General features: G+C 45.2%; 1 protein-coding gene across 1 annotated transcript in view; it reads right to left on the bottom strand.

Annotated features, from left to right (window-relative positions):
- The window catches only part of HCRTR2 (hypocretin receptor 2), a 123,685-nt gene that overhangs the window by 2,208 nt on the left and 99,370 nt on the right, over nt 1-22,107 (bottom strand). Inside the window, exons 5-6 of the mRNA XM_063441125.1 lie at nt 16,860-17,083; nt 16,188-16,309 (exon numbers count right to left, since the gene is read on the bottom strand). Coding sequence (XP_063297195.1) covers nt 16,188-16,309; nt 16,860-17,083 — 346 coding nt within the window. The remainder of the gene's footprint in view (nt 1-16,187; nt 16,310-16,859; nt 17,084-22,107) is intronic.

Genomic DNA, 22,107 nt, shown 5'->3' with positions numbered 1-22,107 from the left:
ATTTTTTATATTTTGATATTTTTTGATATATTGATGTATTTTGTGATATATGTTCTGATATTTTAATACATTGAAAGATATAATTGAAAAATGTGATCCAAAAATATGAAATTCTATGTTCATTTTATCAAAAAAATATTAAATCAAGGCCACAGATTAGTTGGGAGGATGTGCATTCTTGCTTACTGTACAGGGACCAATTATTATTTTTTTAAAAGTACTAATCATCACATACAGGTATTGACATAAGACAACAACAACAGAACCTACATAAATAGGTATAAAAATAAGTACCAAATACATACATATACCGTAATCCAGGTAAATGCATTTACTTTTGGAAGTGCCATGAAATGGCTGTTAAACCATGTATTGGGTTATCTTAGTAATTCATCAGATGCTAATCCATTCTTATCTAAAAATAATTTTGTACATTTATATACCTTTTAATACTTTCATAAAATTTGATTAACAAACTGGACTTACATTCACACATTGTGCCGAGTTAAAAGCCCAAAAATGAAAAAGGAAAGAAAAAAAAGAATCAGGAAAAGGAGAAAAGGGGGAAAAAATTTCCTTCCTCATGTGGACTCTAAATTAGTTAGCCACGTTCTCCATAATTCTATTCTGGGATTAAGGTAATTTTCCTGCCTTAAAATACCCATCTCCGGGGGCGTGGCCTGACCACGAAGCCGAGCGGTCGCATGTAAGCTAAGCTCCCGCCGACGTTAGGCCCCAAAGCACACAAAAGCTAACAAACGAGCAAAAATCACCGCAAAACTCACCCTGGGCACCGGCATGGATAGAAGGGTCCAGCGGAAAATAAACAAGAAGCTGACAGAAACGGGTACGTCTGTGGCAGACATGTTCGCGGCCTCCCGTGCGGCACAGCCGGAGCAGCAAGATGGCGGCCGACACAGCCCTAAGACCCCGTCGGCACCGGTACGACCGGAGTCCCCGCGGAGTCCCAGCTCACCGAAAGGGGACACCTCCCAGATCATCGCTCAACTGCTAGAGGTAAAATCTTTCCTGGCGGGCGAGATCAATAGGACCACGGCAGAAGTAAAAGCCGAGATCGCGGCACTGGGGCACCGCACGGCCATCCTGGAGCAGAGGCAGGAGACCACCGTCAGAGCACATAACGAGGTTACCTGCCAGGTAAACTCCCTCACCACGAGGCTGAGGGCTGCTGAAGCCGCGCTGGAGGACCTAGCAAACCGCTCACGCCGAAATAACATTAGGCTGAGAGGCCTACCTGAAGGTGAGGGGGAGGGGAGCCTACAGGACATAGTGCTCGCAATCTTAAAACCCCTTGCACCTAACATCCCCGACCAACTATGGCATCTAGACCGGGTACATAGAGCTCTAGGCGCCAGGAAAATTGACACTAGACAGCCGAGAGATGTCATAATGCGCTTCCAAAACTTTCAAACAAAAGAAGCCGTAATGAAGTGCAGCAGGGAAGGCCCAGTCTCTTATAAGGGGACTAAAATTCTCTTATTCCAGGACCTGGCCCCAGAGACCCTCCAGAGACGCAAGGAATGGCGACCGATCACGGACTTGCTCAGAAACCACAACATAAAATATGCATGGGGACACCCGTTTAAGCTCATGGCCTTCAAAAATGGAAGGCCGAAGACGTTGGCGCCTGATGGGGACGCAACAGCCTTCCTCCACGCACTAGATATACAGGCCCCGCAAAATCTACAATGGCAGACCGCAATCCCGACGGACTTACAGCAGTTACCCAGGGAGTGGTATACAGCCGGAGAATGAGGAAGGCGGCCCTCGGCTCTGACCGCTCTTAATCTTGCTCCCTGCCATGGAGAATTACCCCGCATGGACGCGCATCCTTGGAAGGGTGAGGTACACAGAGACTCAATGGACGATCATGCCCCCCTCCCTCCCCCCCCTGGATCACCCCCTTCTCTCCCCCCTAACGCACCCCGAAATTGCTAGTATTATATGAAACACACCGTTTAAAAAAAAAAATGGGACATTACTCTCTCAAGAATGTACTTAAACAGGCAATAAGTCTTCAACGGATGCCAAATGATAGCCTCCTCATTAATTAACAACCTTAAAAATTTAAAAAAAAAAAAAAAAAAAAAAAAAAATGAAAAAATAACAAAAACAAACAAAAATAACAAAAATACTCTAGGGAACAAGCGAAAATATATTGAAAGTTGGTCATGGAGAAAGATGGAACCATTCAAGATCCTGCCCACATCCACGAACTCACTTTCTGCAACAAAACTACCGAACTGAGATAGAATACCCAGACAAATGGCAGAGGCGAGCCACAGCTTTATTGTTAAAGACAGCAGACCTACCAGACACTTGATCCCAGCCGAGTTGGGGTGGGGAGTGGGGGGTGGGGGGGGGACAAGGGGAATTGTGATCGAAGACAGGGCTTGCATACACTTGTGAGCTGAGAGGCTCACTGCCCCTCTTCCAGACACAAGGAGTCTCTAGAGTGTTTGAGATGCCCCGAAAGAACATTGCCCAGACATATCAGAGGCGGAAAGCGGAAAGTCCACAAGAGCAACTCACGGACCAGCGGGCAAGTCTGCCAGGGTGACGAGACAGCCCAGCAGCCACGCTCATGCATGCATTACAGGGCCTATAGGCCAAATTGGTACCAGTTCAGGACCTTGCTTCGGTGCTATGGACCCATTTTCCTTTTATGGGCCAGCAGCACCGATGCAGACGCCCCACACGAGTCTGGCAAAGGATAAGACCAGACGGTTTATCTCTCTACTTTGTTTATTTTACGTTACTTGTATTTGTATTTGTATTTGCTTTTGTAAATATGTGCGCAGCAATTTAAATAACCTCTCTCTCTCCCTCCCCCCCCTCTCCCCCCTCATGGTGACCGGAGCGTCTCAGGCTAAGAGGTCAAGGCAACTAGAAGCGGGGACACCCCAAAGACACGGCTGGAAGGCAACACCCGTAAGTCAGCTCGCATACACGCAACCCACCCACCAACATGACTACACGAATTAACTCCCTAAACGTTAAAGGGTTGAACGCCCCTAAAAAATGCAGACTCCTTTACAGGGAACTTAAACGACTAGGCCCAGATATAGCCTTCTTACAAGAAACTCACCTCCCAAAATCTCTAGGGTTTTCACTCAAAGATCACATTTACAACACGGGTTATGAGGCTAGAGCACACTCCAAACGCAACGGTGTTGCGATACTGTAGCGGAGAGCCGATCTTGCACAGCTATTCTCCACTAGAGATTCCAGTGAGGCTCAGGAACAAGGTGATGTTAAGTCCACAGGCAAGGTTTCCAGCAGGTAAAGTAATACAGCAGTATCCCCATCGCAATCCCAATAACTGGACGACACACAGTTTCAGGAGTAGTCTGACAAGCTTTATTCCACAGTTCCTTATAAAGCCCTCTCCCATGCAAGGGAGGAGGTTCTAACACTTAAGACATTATCCAATCTCTAAGCAGTAACCTCCCACAGATCTCCTCCCCTCCTCTAGCATCATAATCCCCTTATTGTGTACACAGTTTTCCCCGAGTTTTGGATGTACCCTAAATACTTGGGGTACATCCACAAATCCAACATCCCCAGATAGCTCTATTCTGGGGGACCAACATACTTAAAAATTAGCCCATTCGGATGAATGGTTCGTGAGATATGGGGTTCCAAAGATTTGACCGACCGCATGGGTAAAGTATCCGAAAACAGTTCCATGCATTTTGGCCCTGCGGTCGGTCACAAACAAGGGAATGAAAACAGGCGAATTGCCTGTGTTATAGAGCCTGGAGAGGGTTTGAATGAATTCCCTTGTTTATGGGGCTCTTTCTACCGAACGGCGGGTCATTCGGTAGTTTCCATACGAATTTCTGGAAGTATGGAGGTCTCAGCGGTGTTTGCCTAGTCAAGTGTCCGATTTTAGTTCCAGACACTCGACGGCAAAACACCGCTGTTCGGTAGTTTAAGATGGCCGCCGCCACGTGTTTGTTTCCCGAATGGCGGCCACCCAGAGGACAAAGACCACACTGCACTGATTGCCAATTACCTGTTTGCAACATTGTTGCAAACGGTAATTGGAGGCCCACTCATTCCTGGGTGGTCTGGTTGTTCGGTAGTTTCATTCCCTTGTTTTATTTGAATGATTCTACCGAACAACTAGAGGAATACAATTCTTTACATACATTTAACTGTCATTATACCCGGATACCATGCTTTCTATACATGTACATACACATTAAACCAGCCATATGACCAAATACACTTATTCTCATACATGTCGTGGGACAGCCCGGTACCAATCCGCTACACTGCTCCCCCTTGCCCACAAGCCGGCATACACAGTCTGATCCAACACGGATCGGCTTGGGGATGTCCGGGGGCTCACGGATCATTTCTCTAAGTCAGTTTGTCTTGACAACCCGTCAGCATTTCCATTCTGCTTACCCGGCCGGTACTGGATATTAAAGTCAAAAGGCTGTAGCGCCAAACTCCAGCGCAGCAGCCTGGCGTTGTCTCCAGCCACCCGGTTCAGCCAGACTAACGGGTTGTGATCCGTGAGCAAGGAAAAGGGCTGTCCATATAAATAGGGTTGTAGCTTCTTTAGGGCCCACACCACAGCCAGGCATTCCTTTTCGATGGCGGCGTAGCTTACTTCTCGAGGTAACAGTTTGCGACTGATGTAAGCCACTGGATGTTCCCCGCCATCGGCCCCGACTTGACTCAGTACTGCCCCCAATCCAAACATAGAAGCGTCTGTGTGAACAAGAAAACGTTTAGTTGGATTGGGAGCTGCCAAGACAGGGGCATTTATCAGTGCATTTTTCAATTGTTGGAATGCCTGCTCACACTCCGGGGTCCAGTTTACTTGGCGGGGAAGGTTCTTACGGGTCAGGTCAGTGAGGGGTTTGGCCAGGGCGCTATAATTGGGAACAAACTTCCGGTAATACCCTGATGTCCCTAGAAACGCTAAAACCTGGGTCTTAGTCCTAGGGGTGGGCCACTGGGCTACAGCCTCTACTTTGGCGGGTTCGGGTTTTTGTTTACCGCACCCTACTCTATGTCCCAGGTATTGTACCTCAGCCATGCCGATACTACACTTGGCCGGCTTCAAGGTCAGACCTGCTTCCCTTATCCTATCTAGTACAGCTCCGATGTGAGCTAAGTGTTCCTGCCACGTATTGCTAAAAATAGCAATATCGTCCAGGTAGGCACATGTATAGTCCTGGAATCCATCTAGGAGTCGATCCACCATCCTTTGGAAGGTGGCTGGGGCGTTTTTCATCCCAAATGGCATGACCTTAAACTGGTACAAGCCAAATGGGGTGACAAAGGCCGACTTCGGGATGGCGTCTGGGGCCAGGGGGATTTGCCAATACCCTTTACACAAGTCAATAGTGGTGAGGTATTGGCCCCTGGCCATTCTGTCCAGTAACTCGTCTATCCGGGGCATCGGATAGGCGTCAGATACAGTCTTCTCGTTCAATCTCCTATAGTCCACGCAGAAGCGGGTCGTACCGTCTCGCTTTGGTACGAGGACTACAGGAGATGCCCAAGGACTGTCTGAGGGTTCAATCACCCCCAGTTGGAGCATTTCGTCGATCTCCTTACGCATGTTTGCCCGTACCGCTTCTGGAATGCGGTATGGCGTCTGGCGCATGGGTAGTTGCCCTGGGGTCTCGACCCGGTGAGTTGCCAGAGGCGTGTATCCAGGTACATTAGAGAACGTGTCGCGTTTCTCTTCCAATAGTTGCTGTACCTCGATCCGCTCCTGTGGGCTCAGCCGATCTCCCAGCGTAACCTCCCCTAAATCTCCGGACAGCTGCCCATCCCCCAGCAAATCGGGGAGGGGTAAGCTGTCAAACTCTTCCGTGTTAGGGGCACAGATGGCGGTTACCTCCTCAGTACGCTCGTGGTAGGGCTTCAGCATGTTCACATGGAGCATGCGTCGCCCCCCAGTCCCTGTGCAGGGGCCGATAATATAGGTGGTATCGCATCTTTGCTCCACCACCTTATATGGGCCCTGCCAGGCGGCCTGTAACTTATCATGTCGGACAGGTTTTAAAATTAGTACCTTCTGCCCGACCTGAAAGCTACGGTCCCTGGCTCCCCGATCATACCATGTACGCTGGCGGGTCTGGGCCTCCTGAAGGTTTTCCCGTACCGTCTTGGTCAACGCTTCTAGGCGGTCCCGAAAGGCCAACACATATGGTAGGATGGGAGTGCCATCTGTGCTCCGGTCTCCCTCCCAATGCTCTCTAATAAGATCCAATGGGCCTCGGACCCTCCTTCCAAACAATAATTCAAACGGGGAGAACCCTGTGGATTCCTGCGGCACCTCCCGGTATGCAAATAGGAGGTGCGGCAGGAATCGTTCCCAGTCCTTGTGGGTCTCTGCGAAGGTTCGGAGCATCTGCTTCAAGGTACCATTGAATCGTTCGCAGAGCCCGTTCGTCTGGGGGTGGTAAGGGGCGCTGATAATAGGCTTAATGCCACAGATCCTCCAGAGGTGTTGGGTGAATTCTGCGGTAAACTGGGTACCCTGATCCGAGATAATCTCCCTGGGTAATCCCATCCGGGAGAATATCCGCATGAGGGCATCCGCGACCGTCTCAGCGTGGATGTTGGTCAGAGCCACTGCCTCTGGATACCTGGTGGCATAATCTACGACCGTTAAAATATACCGTTTTCCTGACGGGCTAACTTTATTGAGGGGGCCTATCAGATCCACCGCTATTCGGCTAAAAGGTTCCTCTATTATGGGTAAGGGGTGAAGTTTAGCCTTCCTGCGATCCCCCCTTTTTCCCACTCTCTGGCAGGTATCGCAAGTCGTGCAATATCTGCGTACTTCCTGGCTAATCCCTGGCCAGAAGAAACTCTGGGTTAGTCTGTACCTGGTGCGACTAACCCCTAGATGTCCGGATAGCGGAATATCATGCGCTATCCGGAGTAATTCAGCCCGGTACCGCTGTGGTACCACTAATTGTCTCCTCGCTATCGGGTCTAACCCCGTAATCTGTTTGGTTGTTTCCCTGTATAAAAGTTGTTTATCCCAGATAAACTTCTCTCCCTCCGCCCCGGGGGAACCCGTGCCAACCTTGTCCCTATACACCTGAAGCGTGGGGTCTGTTGCGACTTCAGCTACAAATTCATTAGGTGGAGCCCAGGGGACACATTCTAGAGGGGGGGTAGGGTTGCTTACCTGGACCTCCGGCAGTGTGTTGTGGTCCTGGGTGCGGGCCTGTTGTCGGGTGACTACAGGGTTGACCTCTCCTGTGGTGGGTGACTGGGGCTCAAAAGCAGAAGTGAGCCTCCCCAGATCGTTCCCCAATAAAACCTCCGCCGGTAAATGTGGCATCAACCCCACCTCCACTTCCCCTGCCCCCGCTCCCCAATGTAAATGTACCCTTGCTGTAGGTAGCCGGTACACTGCTCCCCCAGCTACCCGGACGGCAACAGTTTTGTTCAGTTTTGCCTGATCTGAAATCAGGTGGCTCTGTACCAAAGTGATGGTGGCTCCCGAATCTCGTAATCCCCGGACTGCTGTACCATTCAGATATACCGTCTGTCGATGGTGCCGTAGATTATCCACATTGGCCTGGACCGGATCTGCCTCGTGCAGTACCTCCCATTGTTCCACAGTAGTAATGGGGACTGCGGAACCATATGGGGTGGTGACTAGGTCCTGGTAGTGGTGGGCTGCGGCCGCCCTGGGTGGAGGTGGGCCTGGACGAATCCAGGTGGAACGGTCCCGTAGCTGTGGGCATTCCCTTTTATAATGTCCCCACTTCTGGCAGTGATGACAGGGGCCAGCGGTGGGTTGTCGGAACCGGGGCTGTGCAGCGGGTGGTGGAGGTGGTGGTAGCGGTCTCGGTGGAGCTGGGGTGTAGTTGTTTCCCCCGAATGTTTTAAAGGTTGCTTTTGGAGCTGCAGGTTTTTGTGACCTGCGTGCATCCAGGTAGTCATCCGCTTTCCTAGCCGCCTCGGTAAGGGAAGTAGGGTTTCTGTCCCTTACCCATTCCTGGACCTCATTGGTTACTCCCTCATAGAACTGCTCCATCAGCAACATTTGTATTACATCCTCCATAGAACGTGCCTTGCTAGCTTGCACCCACCCGAGCGCTGCCCCCTGTAATCGGCATGCCCACTCTGCGTGCGAGTCCTTCTCTGTTTTCTTTAGATCCCGGAACCTCCGCCGGTATGCCTCGGGTGTTATAGCATACCTGGCGAGTATAATTTCTTTCACTTTACTGTAATTCCTTATTTCGTCATTAGGTACAGTCCGATATGCCTCTGCTGCCCTCCCGGTTAACCTTCCGGCCAAAATAGGTACCCAGTCCTCTGCGTTAATTTTATGCAGTGCACACAGTCTTTCAAAGTCTTGCAGGAAAGCGTCTATATCTTCCTCTGCCTCCACATATGTTTTAAAAGCCTGGTATGGTATTTTAGGCTTACCTTCCTGTGGCACATTAATTGCAGAGCTTTGTTCTGGTGCCTGTGTCCTTAGGATGAATTCTTGTACCTCGGCCATTGTCCTGGTAACAATTTCTGTTGGGGGGTTTTCCCCATAAAAGGATAGCCTGAACTGAACCTGCCTCTGGAATTCCGATCCTTGTGGTGTTCCTCCCGGCTCCCTCTGTGCCGGAACTGAATCGCCCTCCATTCTGTACTCTGCCATGAGTTCTGTAACAAGTACTGCTTTCTTCTTATTGCTGGCTTGTATACCCCTTGCCTCTAGGAGGTCCTTTAGCGTGGAGCGTTTTAGCGCAGAAAAATCAATCTCCATCCGTACTCCATTTACGCTTGTTCCTCTGTGAGTTTGGATCCCAGCGCTGCCAACCAATGTAGCGGAGAGCCGATCTTGCACAGCTATTCTCCACTAGAGATTCCAGTGAGGCTCAGGAACAAGGTGATGTTAAGTCCACAGGCAAGGTTTCCAGCAGGTAAAGTAATACAGCAGTATCCCCATCGCAATCCCAATAACTGGACGACACACAGTTTCAGGAGTAGTCTGACAAGCTTTATTCCACAGTTCCTTATAAAGCCCTCTCCCATGCAAGGGAGGAGGTTCTAACACTTAAGACATTATCCAATCTCTAAGCAGTAACCTCCCACAGATCTCCTCCCCTCCTCTAGCATCATAATCCCCTTATTGTGTACACAGTTTTCCCCGAGTTTTGGATGTACCCTAAATACTTGGGGTACATCCACAAATCCAACATCCCCAGATAGCTCTATTCTGGGGGACCAACATACTTAAAAATTAGCCCATTCGGATGAATGGTTCGTGAGATATGGGGTTCCAAAGATTTGACCGACCGCATGGGTAAAGTATCCGAAAACAGTTCCATGCATTTTGGCCCTGCGGTCGGTCACAAACAAGGGAATGAAAACAGGCGAATTGCCTGTGTTATAGAGCCTGGAGAGGGTTTGAATGAATTCCCTTGTTTATGGGGCTCTTTCTACCGAACGGCGGGTCATTCGGTAGTTTCCATACGAATTTCTGGAAGTATGGAGGTCTCAGCGGTGTTTGCCTAGTCAAGTGTCCGATTTTAGTTCCAGACACTCGACGGCAAAACACCGCTGTTCGGTAGTTTAAGATGGCCGCCGCCACGTGTTTGTTTCCCGAATGGCGGCCACCCAGAGGACAAAGACCACACTGCACTGATTGCCAATTACCTGTTTGCAACATTGTTGCAAACGGTAATTGGAGGCCCACTCATTCCTGGGTGGTCTGGTTGTTCGGTAGTTTCATTCCCTTGTTTTATTTGAATGATTCTACCGAACAACTAGAGGAATACAATTCTTTACATACATTTAACTGTCATTATACCCGGATACCATGCTTTCTATACATGTACATACACATTAAACCAGCCATATGACCAAATACACTTATTCTCATACATGTCGTGGGACAGCCCGGTACCAATCCGCTACAGATACTGATACACAAACGCTGCCCACTACGGGTCACGGGAGTCAATCTAGATTCAGACGGGAGATACATAATACTATCCGGGACATTGTATGCACACACCATACACCTGATAAATATATACGCACCTAACGAACCAACCAAAGAATTCTGGGACCAAATGTCTGACAAGCTACGAGCCCTACAGCACGGCATGATTATCATGGGAGGAGACTTTAATGCTGCTCCGTGCCCAGCTACAGATAGGGGGACCATAAGGGGCCTACCACGCTCACACGGTAGAGGGAGACAAGATAGACTGGTACACGACTTCATAAACTCATCAGGTCTGATAGACGCGTGGAGAGCCCAACACCCAGGGGAGGTTGACTATACTTTCTACTCAACGCCCCACGACTCTTACTCCCGAATAGACTTTTTTCTAGTTAATGGCCAAACCATCCAAAGAACCACCAAGACATCAATAGGATCTATAACCTGGTCTGACCATGCAGACATTTCCATAGAACTGGGCAGTCTGTGCGCGGGAACCCAATGGAACTGGAAACTAAACACCTCCCTTCTACAGGACCCAGATATCAAAGAGACGGTTCGCAAAGAAATAGTAGAATATTTCCAGTTAAACACCACTCATGACCTGACCCCGGCAACCATATGGGCCGCTCATAAATCGGTCATCAGAGGTGTCATAATTAGAGAGGCGACCAGAAAAAAGTTAAGAAAAACGACGCGCTTAAAATCCTTATTACACGACCTCCACACCCAAGAACAGAGACACAAAACCAATCCCTCCCCCGAAGGACTCACTGCCCTACAAATTACAAGGCGCCACATCAGGGAAACCCTACTAGATGACGTAGCTAAAGCAATGACCTGGTCCAAGAGAAATTTCTATGAACAAGCCAACAAGATGCACACGCTCTTAGCGCGCACTCTCCGCCCGAGGCCAAAACAAAATCATATCACGGCAATTAGAGACCGCAAAGGTCAGACAAAGACGGCACCCACAGACATAGCTCAAATATTCACAGAATTCTATAAAACTTTATACAACCACACACCCACAGACGCAGACAAGACCCCGCATATGCAAGACGAGATTAGGCAATTTCTACATAAACTCAACCTTCCGAAACTGACCCCTGCACTCACGGAAACCCTAGGGGACGAATTTACAGCAGACGAAATTGACAGAGCCATCACGAGACTTAAAGGACATAAAGCCCCGGGCCCAGACGGCTATGAGGGCAGCTATTACAAGACGTATAGGGAGGAACTAATACCCCACCTGCTAGAATGGTTTAATCACCTGATGCGGGGCGGACGTCCCGACCCAGATATGTCAACAGCCCACATAGTATTAATTCCTAAACCGGGAAAGGACACGTCATACCCGGAACATTACAGACCCATATCATTGATCAACCACGACGTAAAACTATTAGCTAAGATACTGGCAGACAGACTGGCCCCACACATACATAGATTAGTACATCCCGACCAAGTAGGATTCATCCCCGACCGCCAACTGTTCGAAAATACCAGACGCAACATCAACCTTATATGGACACAGACGACTGCACAAACTCCTACGCTCGTTCTCTCTCTCGACGCCGAAAAGGCGTTCGATAGAGTTAACTGGGTATATCTGTTTGAACTTCTACGACATCTCCAATTCCCAGATACATATATACAAACGATCCAAGCCATGTACACCGACGTCAAGGCACTCATAAGGATCCCTGGCGCCAAGACATCCCCTATCACCCTGCATAACGGCACACGCCAAGGCTGCCCATTATCCCCCCTCCTATTCGTACTCACGTTAGAACCCTTGCTACAAGCAATCAGAACGAACAAGGCCATAGAGGGAATAACTGTGGGCGACCAAACGTATAAAGTTTCGGGATATGCGGACGACGTCCTCCTCACCCTTACGAACCCAAAATCCTCGATGACGGCTCTAGACAGGGACCTAGCAGAATACGGAGCCCTCTCGGGATATAAAGTCAACTTGTCGAAATCCACTGCCCTCCCAATAGCCATGACGGCAAACGACACGATGCACATTAGGAATCACCACCACATACCCATAACACACACCGCGATTAAATATTTAGGGATACATTTGACGGCTGATCCCCGAAAACTGTACGGAGCTAACTACACCCCCCTTATCAAGACTTTGGACGCGGACCTTGACAAATGGACAGATAAGCCCATATCCTGGATAGGGAGAGTGCACACAATCAAAATGAATATACTCCCCAGGCTCCTCTTCCTCTTCCAAGCCCTCCCCATCCCCATCACCAAAAAAGACCTGGCCCCCTTACAGAGAGCTATCGGAGACTTTATATGGCAGCGCAAACGACACAGAGTAGCCCGCAACGTCCTATACAGACCCAAAGATGGAGGGGGGTTAGGGTTACCCCATCTGTACAACTATTACCTAGCGGCACAATTGACACAAGTGGCCTTGTGGCATTCAACGCCGGGAACCCGCAGATGGACTGACCTTGAAGCTGGCTTCACAGGAGCCGACTTGCCCCAATTCTACATATGGGTACCCAGAGAACACAGGGCGATTCTACGCACAGGCTGCCCAGCCATACTAAACTCCCTACGGGTATGGGACTCCACGGCCATAAAATTCAAACTAACCTCGGCCCCTTCCCCAATGATGCCCCTGCTACGAAATAGAGCGTTCTTACCGGGTATGAGGGCCCAAGATTTTAAAAACATAGAGGAGGCAGGGATACAGAGGGCGCTACATTTATATGAAGGGAACCAATTAGTGACGTTCGACAGGTTGACAGAAAGGACCAGGCTGGGCCCCCCAGACTTCTTCAGATACTTGCAAATAAGAGATTTCGCACAACATAAATTAGCAAAAACGGCAGCAACTACCGCACTCACAGGCTTCGAGCGAATGTGCCTCAAAGAAAACCCCCCAAAGGGGTTGATATCCAACCTATACGCGCACTTATGCACAAACAGCTCAGATTGGGGTAGCCTCCCCTACACCACACAGTGGGAAACGGACCTAAATGAGACTCTAGAGGGTACAGATTGGAGGGAGATCTGGGAAGTGAACAAATCTATCTCGATATGCGTCACCCAACAAGAGCAGGCCTACAAGACCATGCTGAGATGGTATACAACCCCAACTAAACTGTATCGCATGGGGAAAACCCCAGACGACCTGTGCTGGAGAGGGTGCGGCCATAAGGGGACCTACATCCATATGTGGTGGGAATGCCCTAAAGCACAGGCCTTCTGGCGAGATGTAGGGACCCTACTACAACAAGTATTCCACAGGCACATAACTATAGATCCATGGGTATTTTTACTTTCGAGAACTCTAGACGATTGGCCTAGGAAGCACCAAAAACTGCTTCATAAAATCACTTTAGCGGCCAGACTTACCATGGCACAGGCATGGCTTAAACCAGAAATCCCCCAGGTGACTGCAGTAATTCCTAAAATAAAGGACATACGGGTCATGGACGACCTCACAGCACGAGTGAGGGGTAACATAAAAACATACGAAAAAACCTGGGAGATGTGGATGGCGGGTGACTGGGGTTCATGAGCAGACCACACTAAGACCACTCCACTGATACACTGCCTTACACCGCTACCACACTTGACTGGTAATAAGTGGATCTCCTCCTGTACGGCGCTCCGACGCTCACCATGGGGATCCCCTCCCCTCCCCCTCCCCCTCCCCCAGACTACCCACCCCCCCCCCCCCTCGGTTACTTCATACCTGAGATGATGAGGGACAACAGACTAAGTCCACTCATCAGCAGAAGCGAGAGGACTTACTCATTGAGCATCCGGCCAACGAGCAGTGTTTGATGTTCCAGAGGTGTATACCCCACGCTCAGAACTCAGGTCTGGGCTACATGGCTCGTACCTCCGGGCTGGATAATATATGGTGTAGCCGAGTATACTTAGATACCTATATAGCGTGCACCTCTAATATGTTCTTTCCTTCTTTTTGTTGTTATCCCTTTATGTTTATTATCGTTTCTCATTGTACGATTTCTATGTACAATGTATATAATGTATAATTGTGACACCAATTGGCTAACACTAACAACTCAGGAAAATATACCTAAACCGCGGATGCGGCATGTTCCAGTGTTAACTGTACCAATACCATTGTCAACAAAGGAACTTGTATTGTAACTGATGATGTGTTATACGCAGAAATACCAATGTCACTTCAAAAATAAAGAATTTGAAAAAAAAAAAAAAAATACCCATCTCCATTTTGCAATGATTAAATATTTGATGTTTTATTATGTCCCAAGGGAGAGCATCTTGGAGTGTCCAATGTCTAGCTTTGGTTTCTACCAAGGTCTGTACCACTAGACATTTTTATCTGTAGCTATCACAGGCCAACCTATGTGCAAACCATTGATTTACATGAAAAAGATAAGTTTACTTCTAGATGGTCTTTGCAGAATTTTGGTTGATTTTCGGGCAAGATCACCAGACATGGACAAAGTCAGCCCTGATCGACCCACATCTCCAGTATGTGTGTTGTGTTGAAGGATACATTATTTCCAACTTAGTTGGAACGTAGTGCCATTTATTAATAATTTTATAGTGACTTTCTATTAAGTTAAGGCAATGTATTGCCTTGGCTACAGCGTTGTTTGCGTTAACCCATTTCTCTCTTGTGATATTAATCTCTAAACCTTTCTTTCATGCTTCAAGAGCAGGAATTTCAGGAGATATCTTATATATATCATATAGTTTTACATTTTACACATGTTGATACTAAGTTTTTATTACTTTTGTTATTTAATATTTTTATGAAAAATTGTCATCATTCTGATAGCTCTTTAATTCTATGTTTATCTATAAAGTGCTTTATCCTTAGGAATGAAAAGTTTTCTCTGTGTGGTAGAGCAAGTGAGTTTCTAGGATTTTCAAATGATATGATCTGGCTCTGATGCATTAACTGATTAATTCTTTGGATACCATTATCTGTCCAATTTTTTTATGTTTAGGTCTTCTATATTTGCTGATAAAACATTTAATGGGAGGTGAACAATAATTTTGGCAGAGATTTTAAATTTATTTATCAATTTTATCCAAACTGGGAGAAGATTATTTAACACTATCCCCTTGTTTACAGTGCTCTCTTGTATTCTCCAAAATAAAACTAGTAGGTATGGGACTCCTGATATTGAGGCTTCAATTTTTGCCTAGCTTTCCTCCTTGGAACTCTCTTTCAGAGTTAAAAGTAAGTGTGCTAATAAACATGTTTCTTGTATCTCTGTTATATCAGGCATACCCACCCCTCCCTTTTTATATTTCAAATGTAATATTTTTTTGTTCAACCGTATGAATTTTTCCATCATGGTTTGAATCATATTAAGACATAGTTTTGGCATTTTTAGAGGTAACATGTGAAAAATGTAGTTCCATTTAGGTATTAAATATAATTTTACTACATTTATTCTACCTAGCTTTGCTATTTCTGAATTTCTTAAATCTTTAAGTTGTTTGTTTATTTGTTTCATCAAGGGAAGGGTATTACTTAACATTATCCCATTTGGGTGTTTTGAGATTTTTATGCCTAGGTATTGCATCTATTAGTTGACCCATATAAAGCTGTACTTTTCTTTAATCTTCGTTTTTATCTCTTTACTCAGATTTTTAGCCAAAATATCACTTTAATCTACATTTAACTTGAAGTTAGAGTATTCTCCAAATTTGTTCAATATCTTTATCAGTTCTTCTAAAGATTTGACAGGGTCTAGAATAGGGATTAGGACATATAAGGATAATTTATCCGCATATAAGGATAATTTATATTCTTCCTGACCTATTAAAATACCTCTAATCTTCATGTTTTGTCTGATTTCCCCTGCCAAGGGTTCAATATATAACAAATATAGCAAAGGAGAGAGAGGACACCCTTGTCTCGTTCCATTCTGTATATTAAAACAATCTGATGTTATGCCCCTTCCTATAGTTCTAGCCATTGGTCGAGTGTACAAAGCCATCATAGCGTCCATTATCCAGCCCTCAAATCCGAAGGCTTTTAAGGACACCTGAAACTGTCGAAGGCTTTCTATGCGTCCAACAATAGGGCCAGGAATGGGGTTCTCGTGTCATGGACCCAATACCGGGACCAATTTTAAAACTCATCTTGCTGAAAAGGTATTAGATGATAAATAACTGCATATTTAACATAAAATAATAACAAATAACACAAATAATACAAATTAAAACTTACCACTAAGAAAGTTGTAAATTATGGGATTAGCTGCACTGTTTGCATAAACTAACCAGTGAGAAAATGTAAACCAGGCATACACTGTTTCCCTGTCATTTGTCTGGGAAAACATCCCAAAAACTCTACAAAGGAAGGAAAAAGTGCATAATTAGTAATAGTTTCTGTTTAGTAAAAAAAAATACAATAAAAAAAGAATAAATTAAAAACATGACTGAAAAATCTATGTTTTGATCTCTGTTGAATTAACAACTATAATTGTTCAAGCTTTATTAATATTGACTAATACGTACATTTTATATGGGAGGATGCTAGGGTTGCAGTATCTAGGATAAGATAAAACTTCAGTCATGTATCTAGTGTAAGATCAAACATTTCTAGTTTTGCCTTTCAAAGATATCAAAAAAATGTATTTTCCTACTTATCATTCTATCCTTTTCTTCACTAATTATGTATAGAAGTTAATTCTGTGGGTAATTTTTCTGTATCTTTATGTACTAATGTTACTTTGATTTTCTCATGTATTTATGTATATATGTCTTATTTTAAACTGCACATGTATAAAACAAAATTAAAAAAAAATTCACATCATCATTGCATCAGTGTACACACTATCAGAAGAAAATGTATGTTTTTATAGCTACAATTCTACTTGTTATTTAAACATAACATTACCTCTTAAGAATATTAAGGATGCTAATTGGTAGGTAGCATATTGCGAAAACCAACAGAACAACCATAAGCATGCGAGCTGTTTTTCTTCTTGTACGGATCTGTTTAATTTCAGCTGCTACAGCATTGATCCTTGGTTTAGTTGCTTGTTGTGCTTGACCTCTGGGTTGGATTGGACATTGCAAAGGCTTCCATTTTCTTTGAACTACAGATGATGTGCCTGGAATCTATAATTTAAGCATTTAAGCCATATTTTTTAGAACACATTGAAATTCAGTTAATTTAGAATACATTTATTGATTTAAAACTGTATTTTCAATCGGTTAACACTCTACTCTCTCTCTCTCTCTCTCTCTCTCTCTCTCTCTCTCTCTCTCTCTCTCTCTCTATATATATATATATATATATATATATATATATATATATATATAGCCAATCCCTTGCACTTGACATCTCCCACAGTCCCACTATCTGGCTGCCAGCTTAAGGGTGCATGTGGGTCGTAGCAAGGGAATTAAACTTTTTTGTTTCCTCACTAAAGCCCTCATGCACCCTCATTCTGATCAAACATTTGATTTATATGATTTGTTTTCACTTTCTCAAAATGTCTTGATAAGAGTTTATTTCAGGACCAAACATTGATCTACTTATGAAACTATATGGCATGAGTTGCTAAATAAATAACATCAGACTATCTATAAATCTTCTCATTATTATACCTGTTGGACATATTAACATATCTGAATTTGGGATTTGGAGATTGCTGCTTCTTCTATGTCTCCACAAACAGAGAATTGTTGACATTTTACAGAAGAGTTCCATCTGAATATCATACACGTACCTGGCATGATATGCATATATACAGTCAGGTCCATAAATATTGGGACATCAACACAATTCTAATCTTTTTGGCTCTATACACCACCACAGTGGATTTTAAAAGAAATGAACAAGGTGTGCTTTAACAGCAGACTTTCAGCTTTAATTTGAGGGTATTTACATTCAAATCAGGTGAACGGTGTAGGAATTACAACAGTTTGTATATGTGCCTCCCACTTTTCAAGGGACCAAAAGTAATGGGACAGTTGGCTACTCAGCTGTTCCATGTCCAGGTGTGTGTTATTCCCTCATTATCCCATTTACAAGGAGCAGATAAAAGGTCCAGAGTTCATTTCAAGTGTGCTATTTGCATTTGGAATCTGTTGCTGTCAACTCTCAATATGAGATCCAAAGAGCTGTCACTATCAGTGAAGCAAGCCATCATTAGGCTGAAAAAACAAAACAAACCCATCAGAGAGATAGCAAAAACATTAGGTGTGGCCAAATCAACTGTTTGGAACATCCTTAAAAAGAAAGAACGCACCAGTGAGCTCAGCAACACCAAAAGACCCGGAAGACCACGGAAAACAACTGTGGTGGATGACCAAAGAATTCCTTCCCTGGTGAAGAAAACACCCTTCACAACAATTGGCCAGATCAAGAACACTCTCCAGGAGGTAGGTCAACAATCAAGAGAAAACTTCACCAGAGTGAATACAGAGGGTTCACCACAAGATGTTAACCATTGGTGAGCCTCAAAGACTGGAAGGCCAGATTAGAGTTTGCCAAACAACATCTAAAAAAGCCTTCACAGTTCTGGAACAACATCCTATGGACAGATGAGACCAAGATCAACTTGTACCAGAGTGATGTGAAGAGTAGAGTATGGAGAAGGAAAGGAACTGCTCATGATCCAAAGCATACCACCTCATCAGTGAAGCACGGTGGTGGTATTGTCATGGCGTGGGCATGTATGGCTGTCAATGGAACTGGTTCTCTTGTATTTATTGATGATGTGACTGCTGACAAAAGCAGCAGGATGAATTCTGAAGTGTTTCGGGCAATATTATCTGCTCATATTCAGCCAAATGCTTCAGAACTCATTGGACAGCGCTTCACAGTGCAGATGGACAATGACACAAAGCATACTGCAAAAGCAACCAAAGAGATTTTTAAGGGAAAGAAGTGGAATGTTATGCAATGGCCAAGTCAATCACCTGACCTGAATCCGATTGAGCATGCATTTCACTTGATGAAGACAAAACCGAAGGGAAAATGCCCCAAGAACAAGCAGGAACTGAAGACAGTTGCAGTAGAGGCCTGGCAGAGCATCACCAGGGATGAAACCTAGCGTCTGGTGATGTCTATGCGTCCAGACTTCAGGCTGTAATTGACTGCAAAGGATTTGCAACCAAGTATTAAAAAGTGAAAGTTTGATTTATGACTGTTAATCTGTCCCATTACTTTTGGTCCCTTAAAAAGTGGGAGGCACATATACAAACTGTTGTGATTCCTACACCGATCACATGATTTGGATGTAAATACCCTCAAATTAAAGCTGAAAGTCTGCAGTTAAAGCACATCTTGTTTGTTCCATTTCAAACCCATTGTGTTGGTGTAAAGAGCCAAAAAGATTAGAATTGTGTCAATGTACCAATATTTATGGACCTGACTGTATTATTCGGTATGAGAAACACTGACATGATATCATTTTTATGATCACTCAATATTTGTTAAGTTTGGAAGATTATAGCATATATAACTAGCTGCATATTATCCTTATTTTACATTTGTGCTTTATTCTACTTCTAACCTAGTATTCACTAATAGCATCTGTATGTCAGAGTACATATGTCGAGGCATGATTGGTTTAAGTGCGTTGACTGCAATAATACTTAGAGAAAATATTCTCTCAACCCAAGTGGTATTTAAGGGGGATAACTAATAACAAGCCTCTATGCCTCCATTGTTTAATAAGCTGAAGAGGTAGTTCTAATAAGAAGAAATTATTACTCCTTGTCTAATATATGCCTTGAAAATGAAAAACAAGATCTCTTTCTTAACAATGTTTGTAAAAGTATAAAATGGGTGGCTGATTCAAACAGAAAGAACACCCGAGGGGTGGAAACAGGGTATACATATATTCTATAAGATCCTGAGAATAAAAAATAGGCATGATTGTTTGGCGTGCATGCAGGAAGAGAGATCAATATATCCTGCAACAAACTGTGATAAGATCCAATTTCCAAATTTAATGAGTAATGCATGCTTTCATTATCTGTATAGTTAAACAAAGTTGATCATAGAAAACAAATTATTTAACCTTATCCCATTTGGGATATACAAGCAGCATAAAAAATCGTATGCACATATATTTATAATCTTAATTTTTTGGAACAGGTTGAGCCAAAATAAGGTTAATCTTATAATGATTTCTCCAAATTTATTTACTTTAGTTACTAATTGTAAATAAATCTGATTGATGTATAATAGAGTACTTGGAAACCTAAACATTTGGTTGTTGAGAAATTTTGTGAAATAATAAGTAAAAAAAATGGCTAAATTGTGGCTAATAACATTAGGCCTGGGAATTTATTTGTTAACCCAATTGCAAGAATATGATTATGGTGTACACAGGGCCGGCGCGTCCATAAGGCGGCACAGACGTCCGCCTTAGCGCGCAGCGGCTCTGGGGGTGCAAAATTTCAGTGACCAGCTCCCTCCTGCCAGGTCACCTTCTGGGTCCCTGGCGCGGCGTGCAGCTGAATTGGATTCCGAGGTGGCGAGGGAGCTCTGATCTCTCTGATCTGCTCCCTCAAAGGCTGTTTTCTGATGCCGCGGGAGCCGGAATATGACGTCATATTACGGCTCCTGCGGCATCAGAAAACAGCCTGCGAGGGAGCAGATCAGAGAGATCAGAGCTCCCTCGCCACCTCGGAATCCAATTCAGCCGCATGCCTCCCAGCAGCCCCACTCGACCTCCAATGAGAGACCCACACCAGCTCTCCAGGTAGGGAGGCTGGGTGGGAAATTTAAATTCTATTTAGATTATTAATTACTGTGTGTGTGTGTGTACATATGAGTGTATCTGTCAGTGTGTGTGTGTGTGTGTGTGCGTGAGTATGTGTGTCTGTGAGTTTGTGTTTCTGTGTGTGTGTCTGTCAGTGTGTGTGTGTGTATGTGGGTATGTGTGTGTGTGTGAGTGAGTGTGTCTGTCAGTGTGTGCGTGTGCATGTAAGTATGTGTGTCTGTCAGTGTGTGTGTGTGTCAGTATGTGTGTCTGTGAGTTTGTGTGTGTGTCAGTGTGTGTGTGTGTGTGTGTGTGTGAGTGTGTCTGCCAGTGTGTGTCTGTCAGTGTGTGTGTGTGCATGTGAGTATGTGTGTGTGAGTGTGTCTGTCAGTGTGTGTATGTGTGTGTGTATGTATGTGTGGGCATGTGAGTGTGTGTGTCTGTCAGTGTGTGTTTGTCAATGAAGTGAGTCTGGCTGTCAGAGACGTCTGTGTGTTTGTCATTGAGTGTGTGTGACTGTCAGTGTTTATACACCCCTGACTGGAGCGTGGCCAAGCGGAGTGTACCGTGGTACAGGAACTTCTGTTTCCTGTACCTGGCAGGACTGACAGGAAAAGCTCACTGTACCGTGTTTCGCTCTGCTCAGCCACGCTACAAGAAAGGTAGGAGGCACACCAAGAAAGGGAGGGGACCACTATGGGGGTGGGTGGCACACCAAGGGACAGGGAGAGGAGGGGAGAGATACCCTAAGGTACAGGAAAAGGAGGGCGGGGGGGGAAGGAACACTAAGCGACAGGGAACAGAGGGGGGAGAGGAACACTAAGGGACAGGGAAAGGAGGGGGGAGGGAAAGGAACACTGAGGGACAGGGAAAGGAGGAGAGAGGGGAGAGGAACAGTAAGGGTCAGAGAAGGGAGGGGACCATTAAGGGATGGGGAGAGGGGCTGAATGTGAAAGAAACACACAGCGGGGCTTGAGAAGGAAAGAGACACATGCAAAGGAGCTGGGAAGAGTAAAAGACAAAGGGGCTGGGAGAAAAGAAGTCGCACAAAGGGGCTGGGAGGAGTAAGACACACAAAATGTGGGAGGATGTAAGAGTCATACAAAGAGGAGAGATAGGAGACACACAAAGGCAAAAATAGGAGATAACATACACTAAAGGGAGTCAGATATTTAAAAGACGGGATAAGAAACACAAAAGGGAGGTTAAGAGGCACACAGGTGAAGATTTTTTTTGGGGGGGCGGAAAAATGCATCTTCACCTATCTACCCAAAATTCTTTGCACCGGCCCAGGATGTACATGCATGTTTATTTTATTCTCCTCATAAGAATACCTATTGTCATGAATTGCCACATATTTTGAACTTTTGGTATCTCATATTGTTAGCACAGATAATTGTGACTCCAAAGTTATACCAATCA

This window comes from Pelobates fuscus, chromosome 2 (assembly GCF_036172605.1).
Source record: "Pelobates fuscus isolate aPelFus1 chromosome 2, aPelFus1.pri, whole genome shotgun sequence".
NCBI lineage: Eukaryota > Metazoa > Chordata > Amphibia > Anura > Pelobatidae > Pelobates > Pelobates fuscus.
This window is presented reverse-complemented; position numbering and strand designations above follow the sequence as displayed.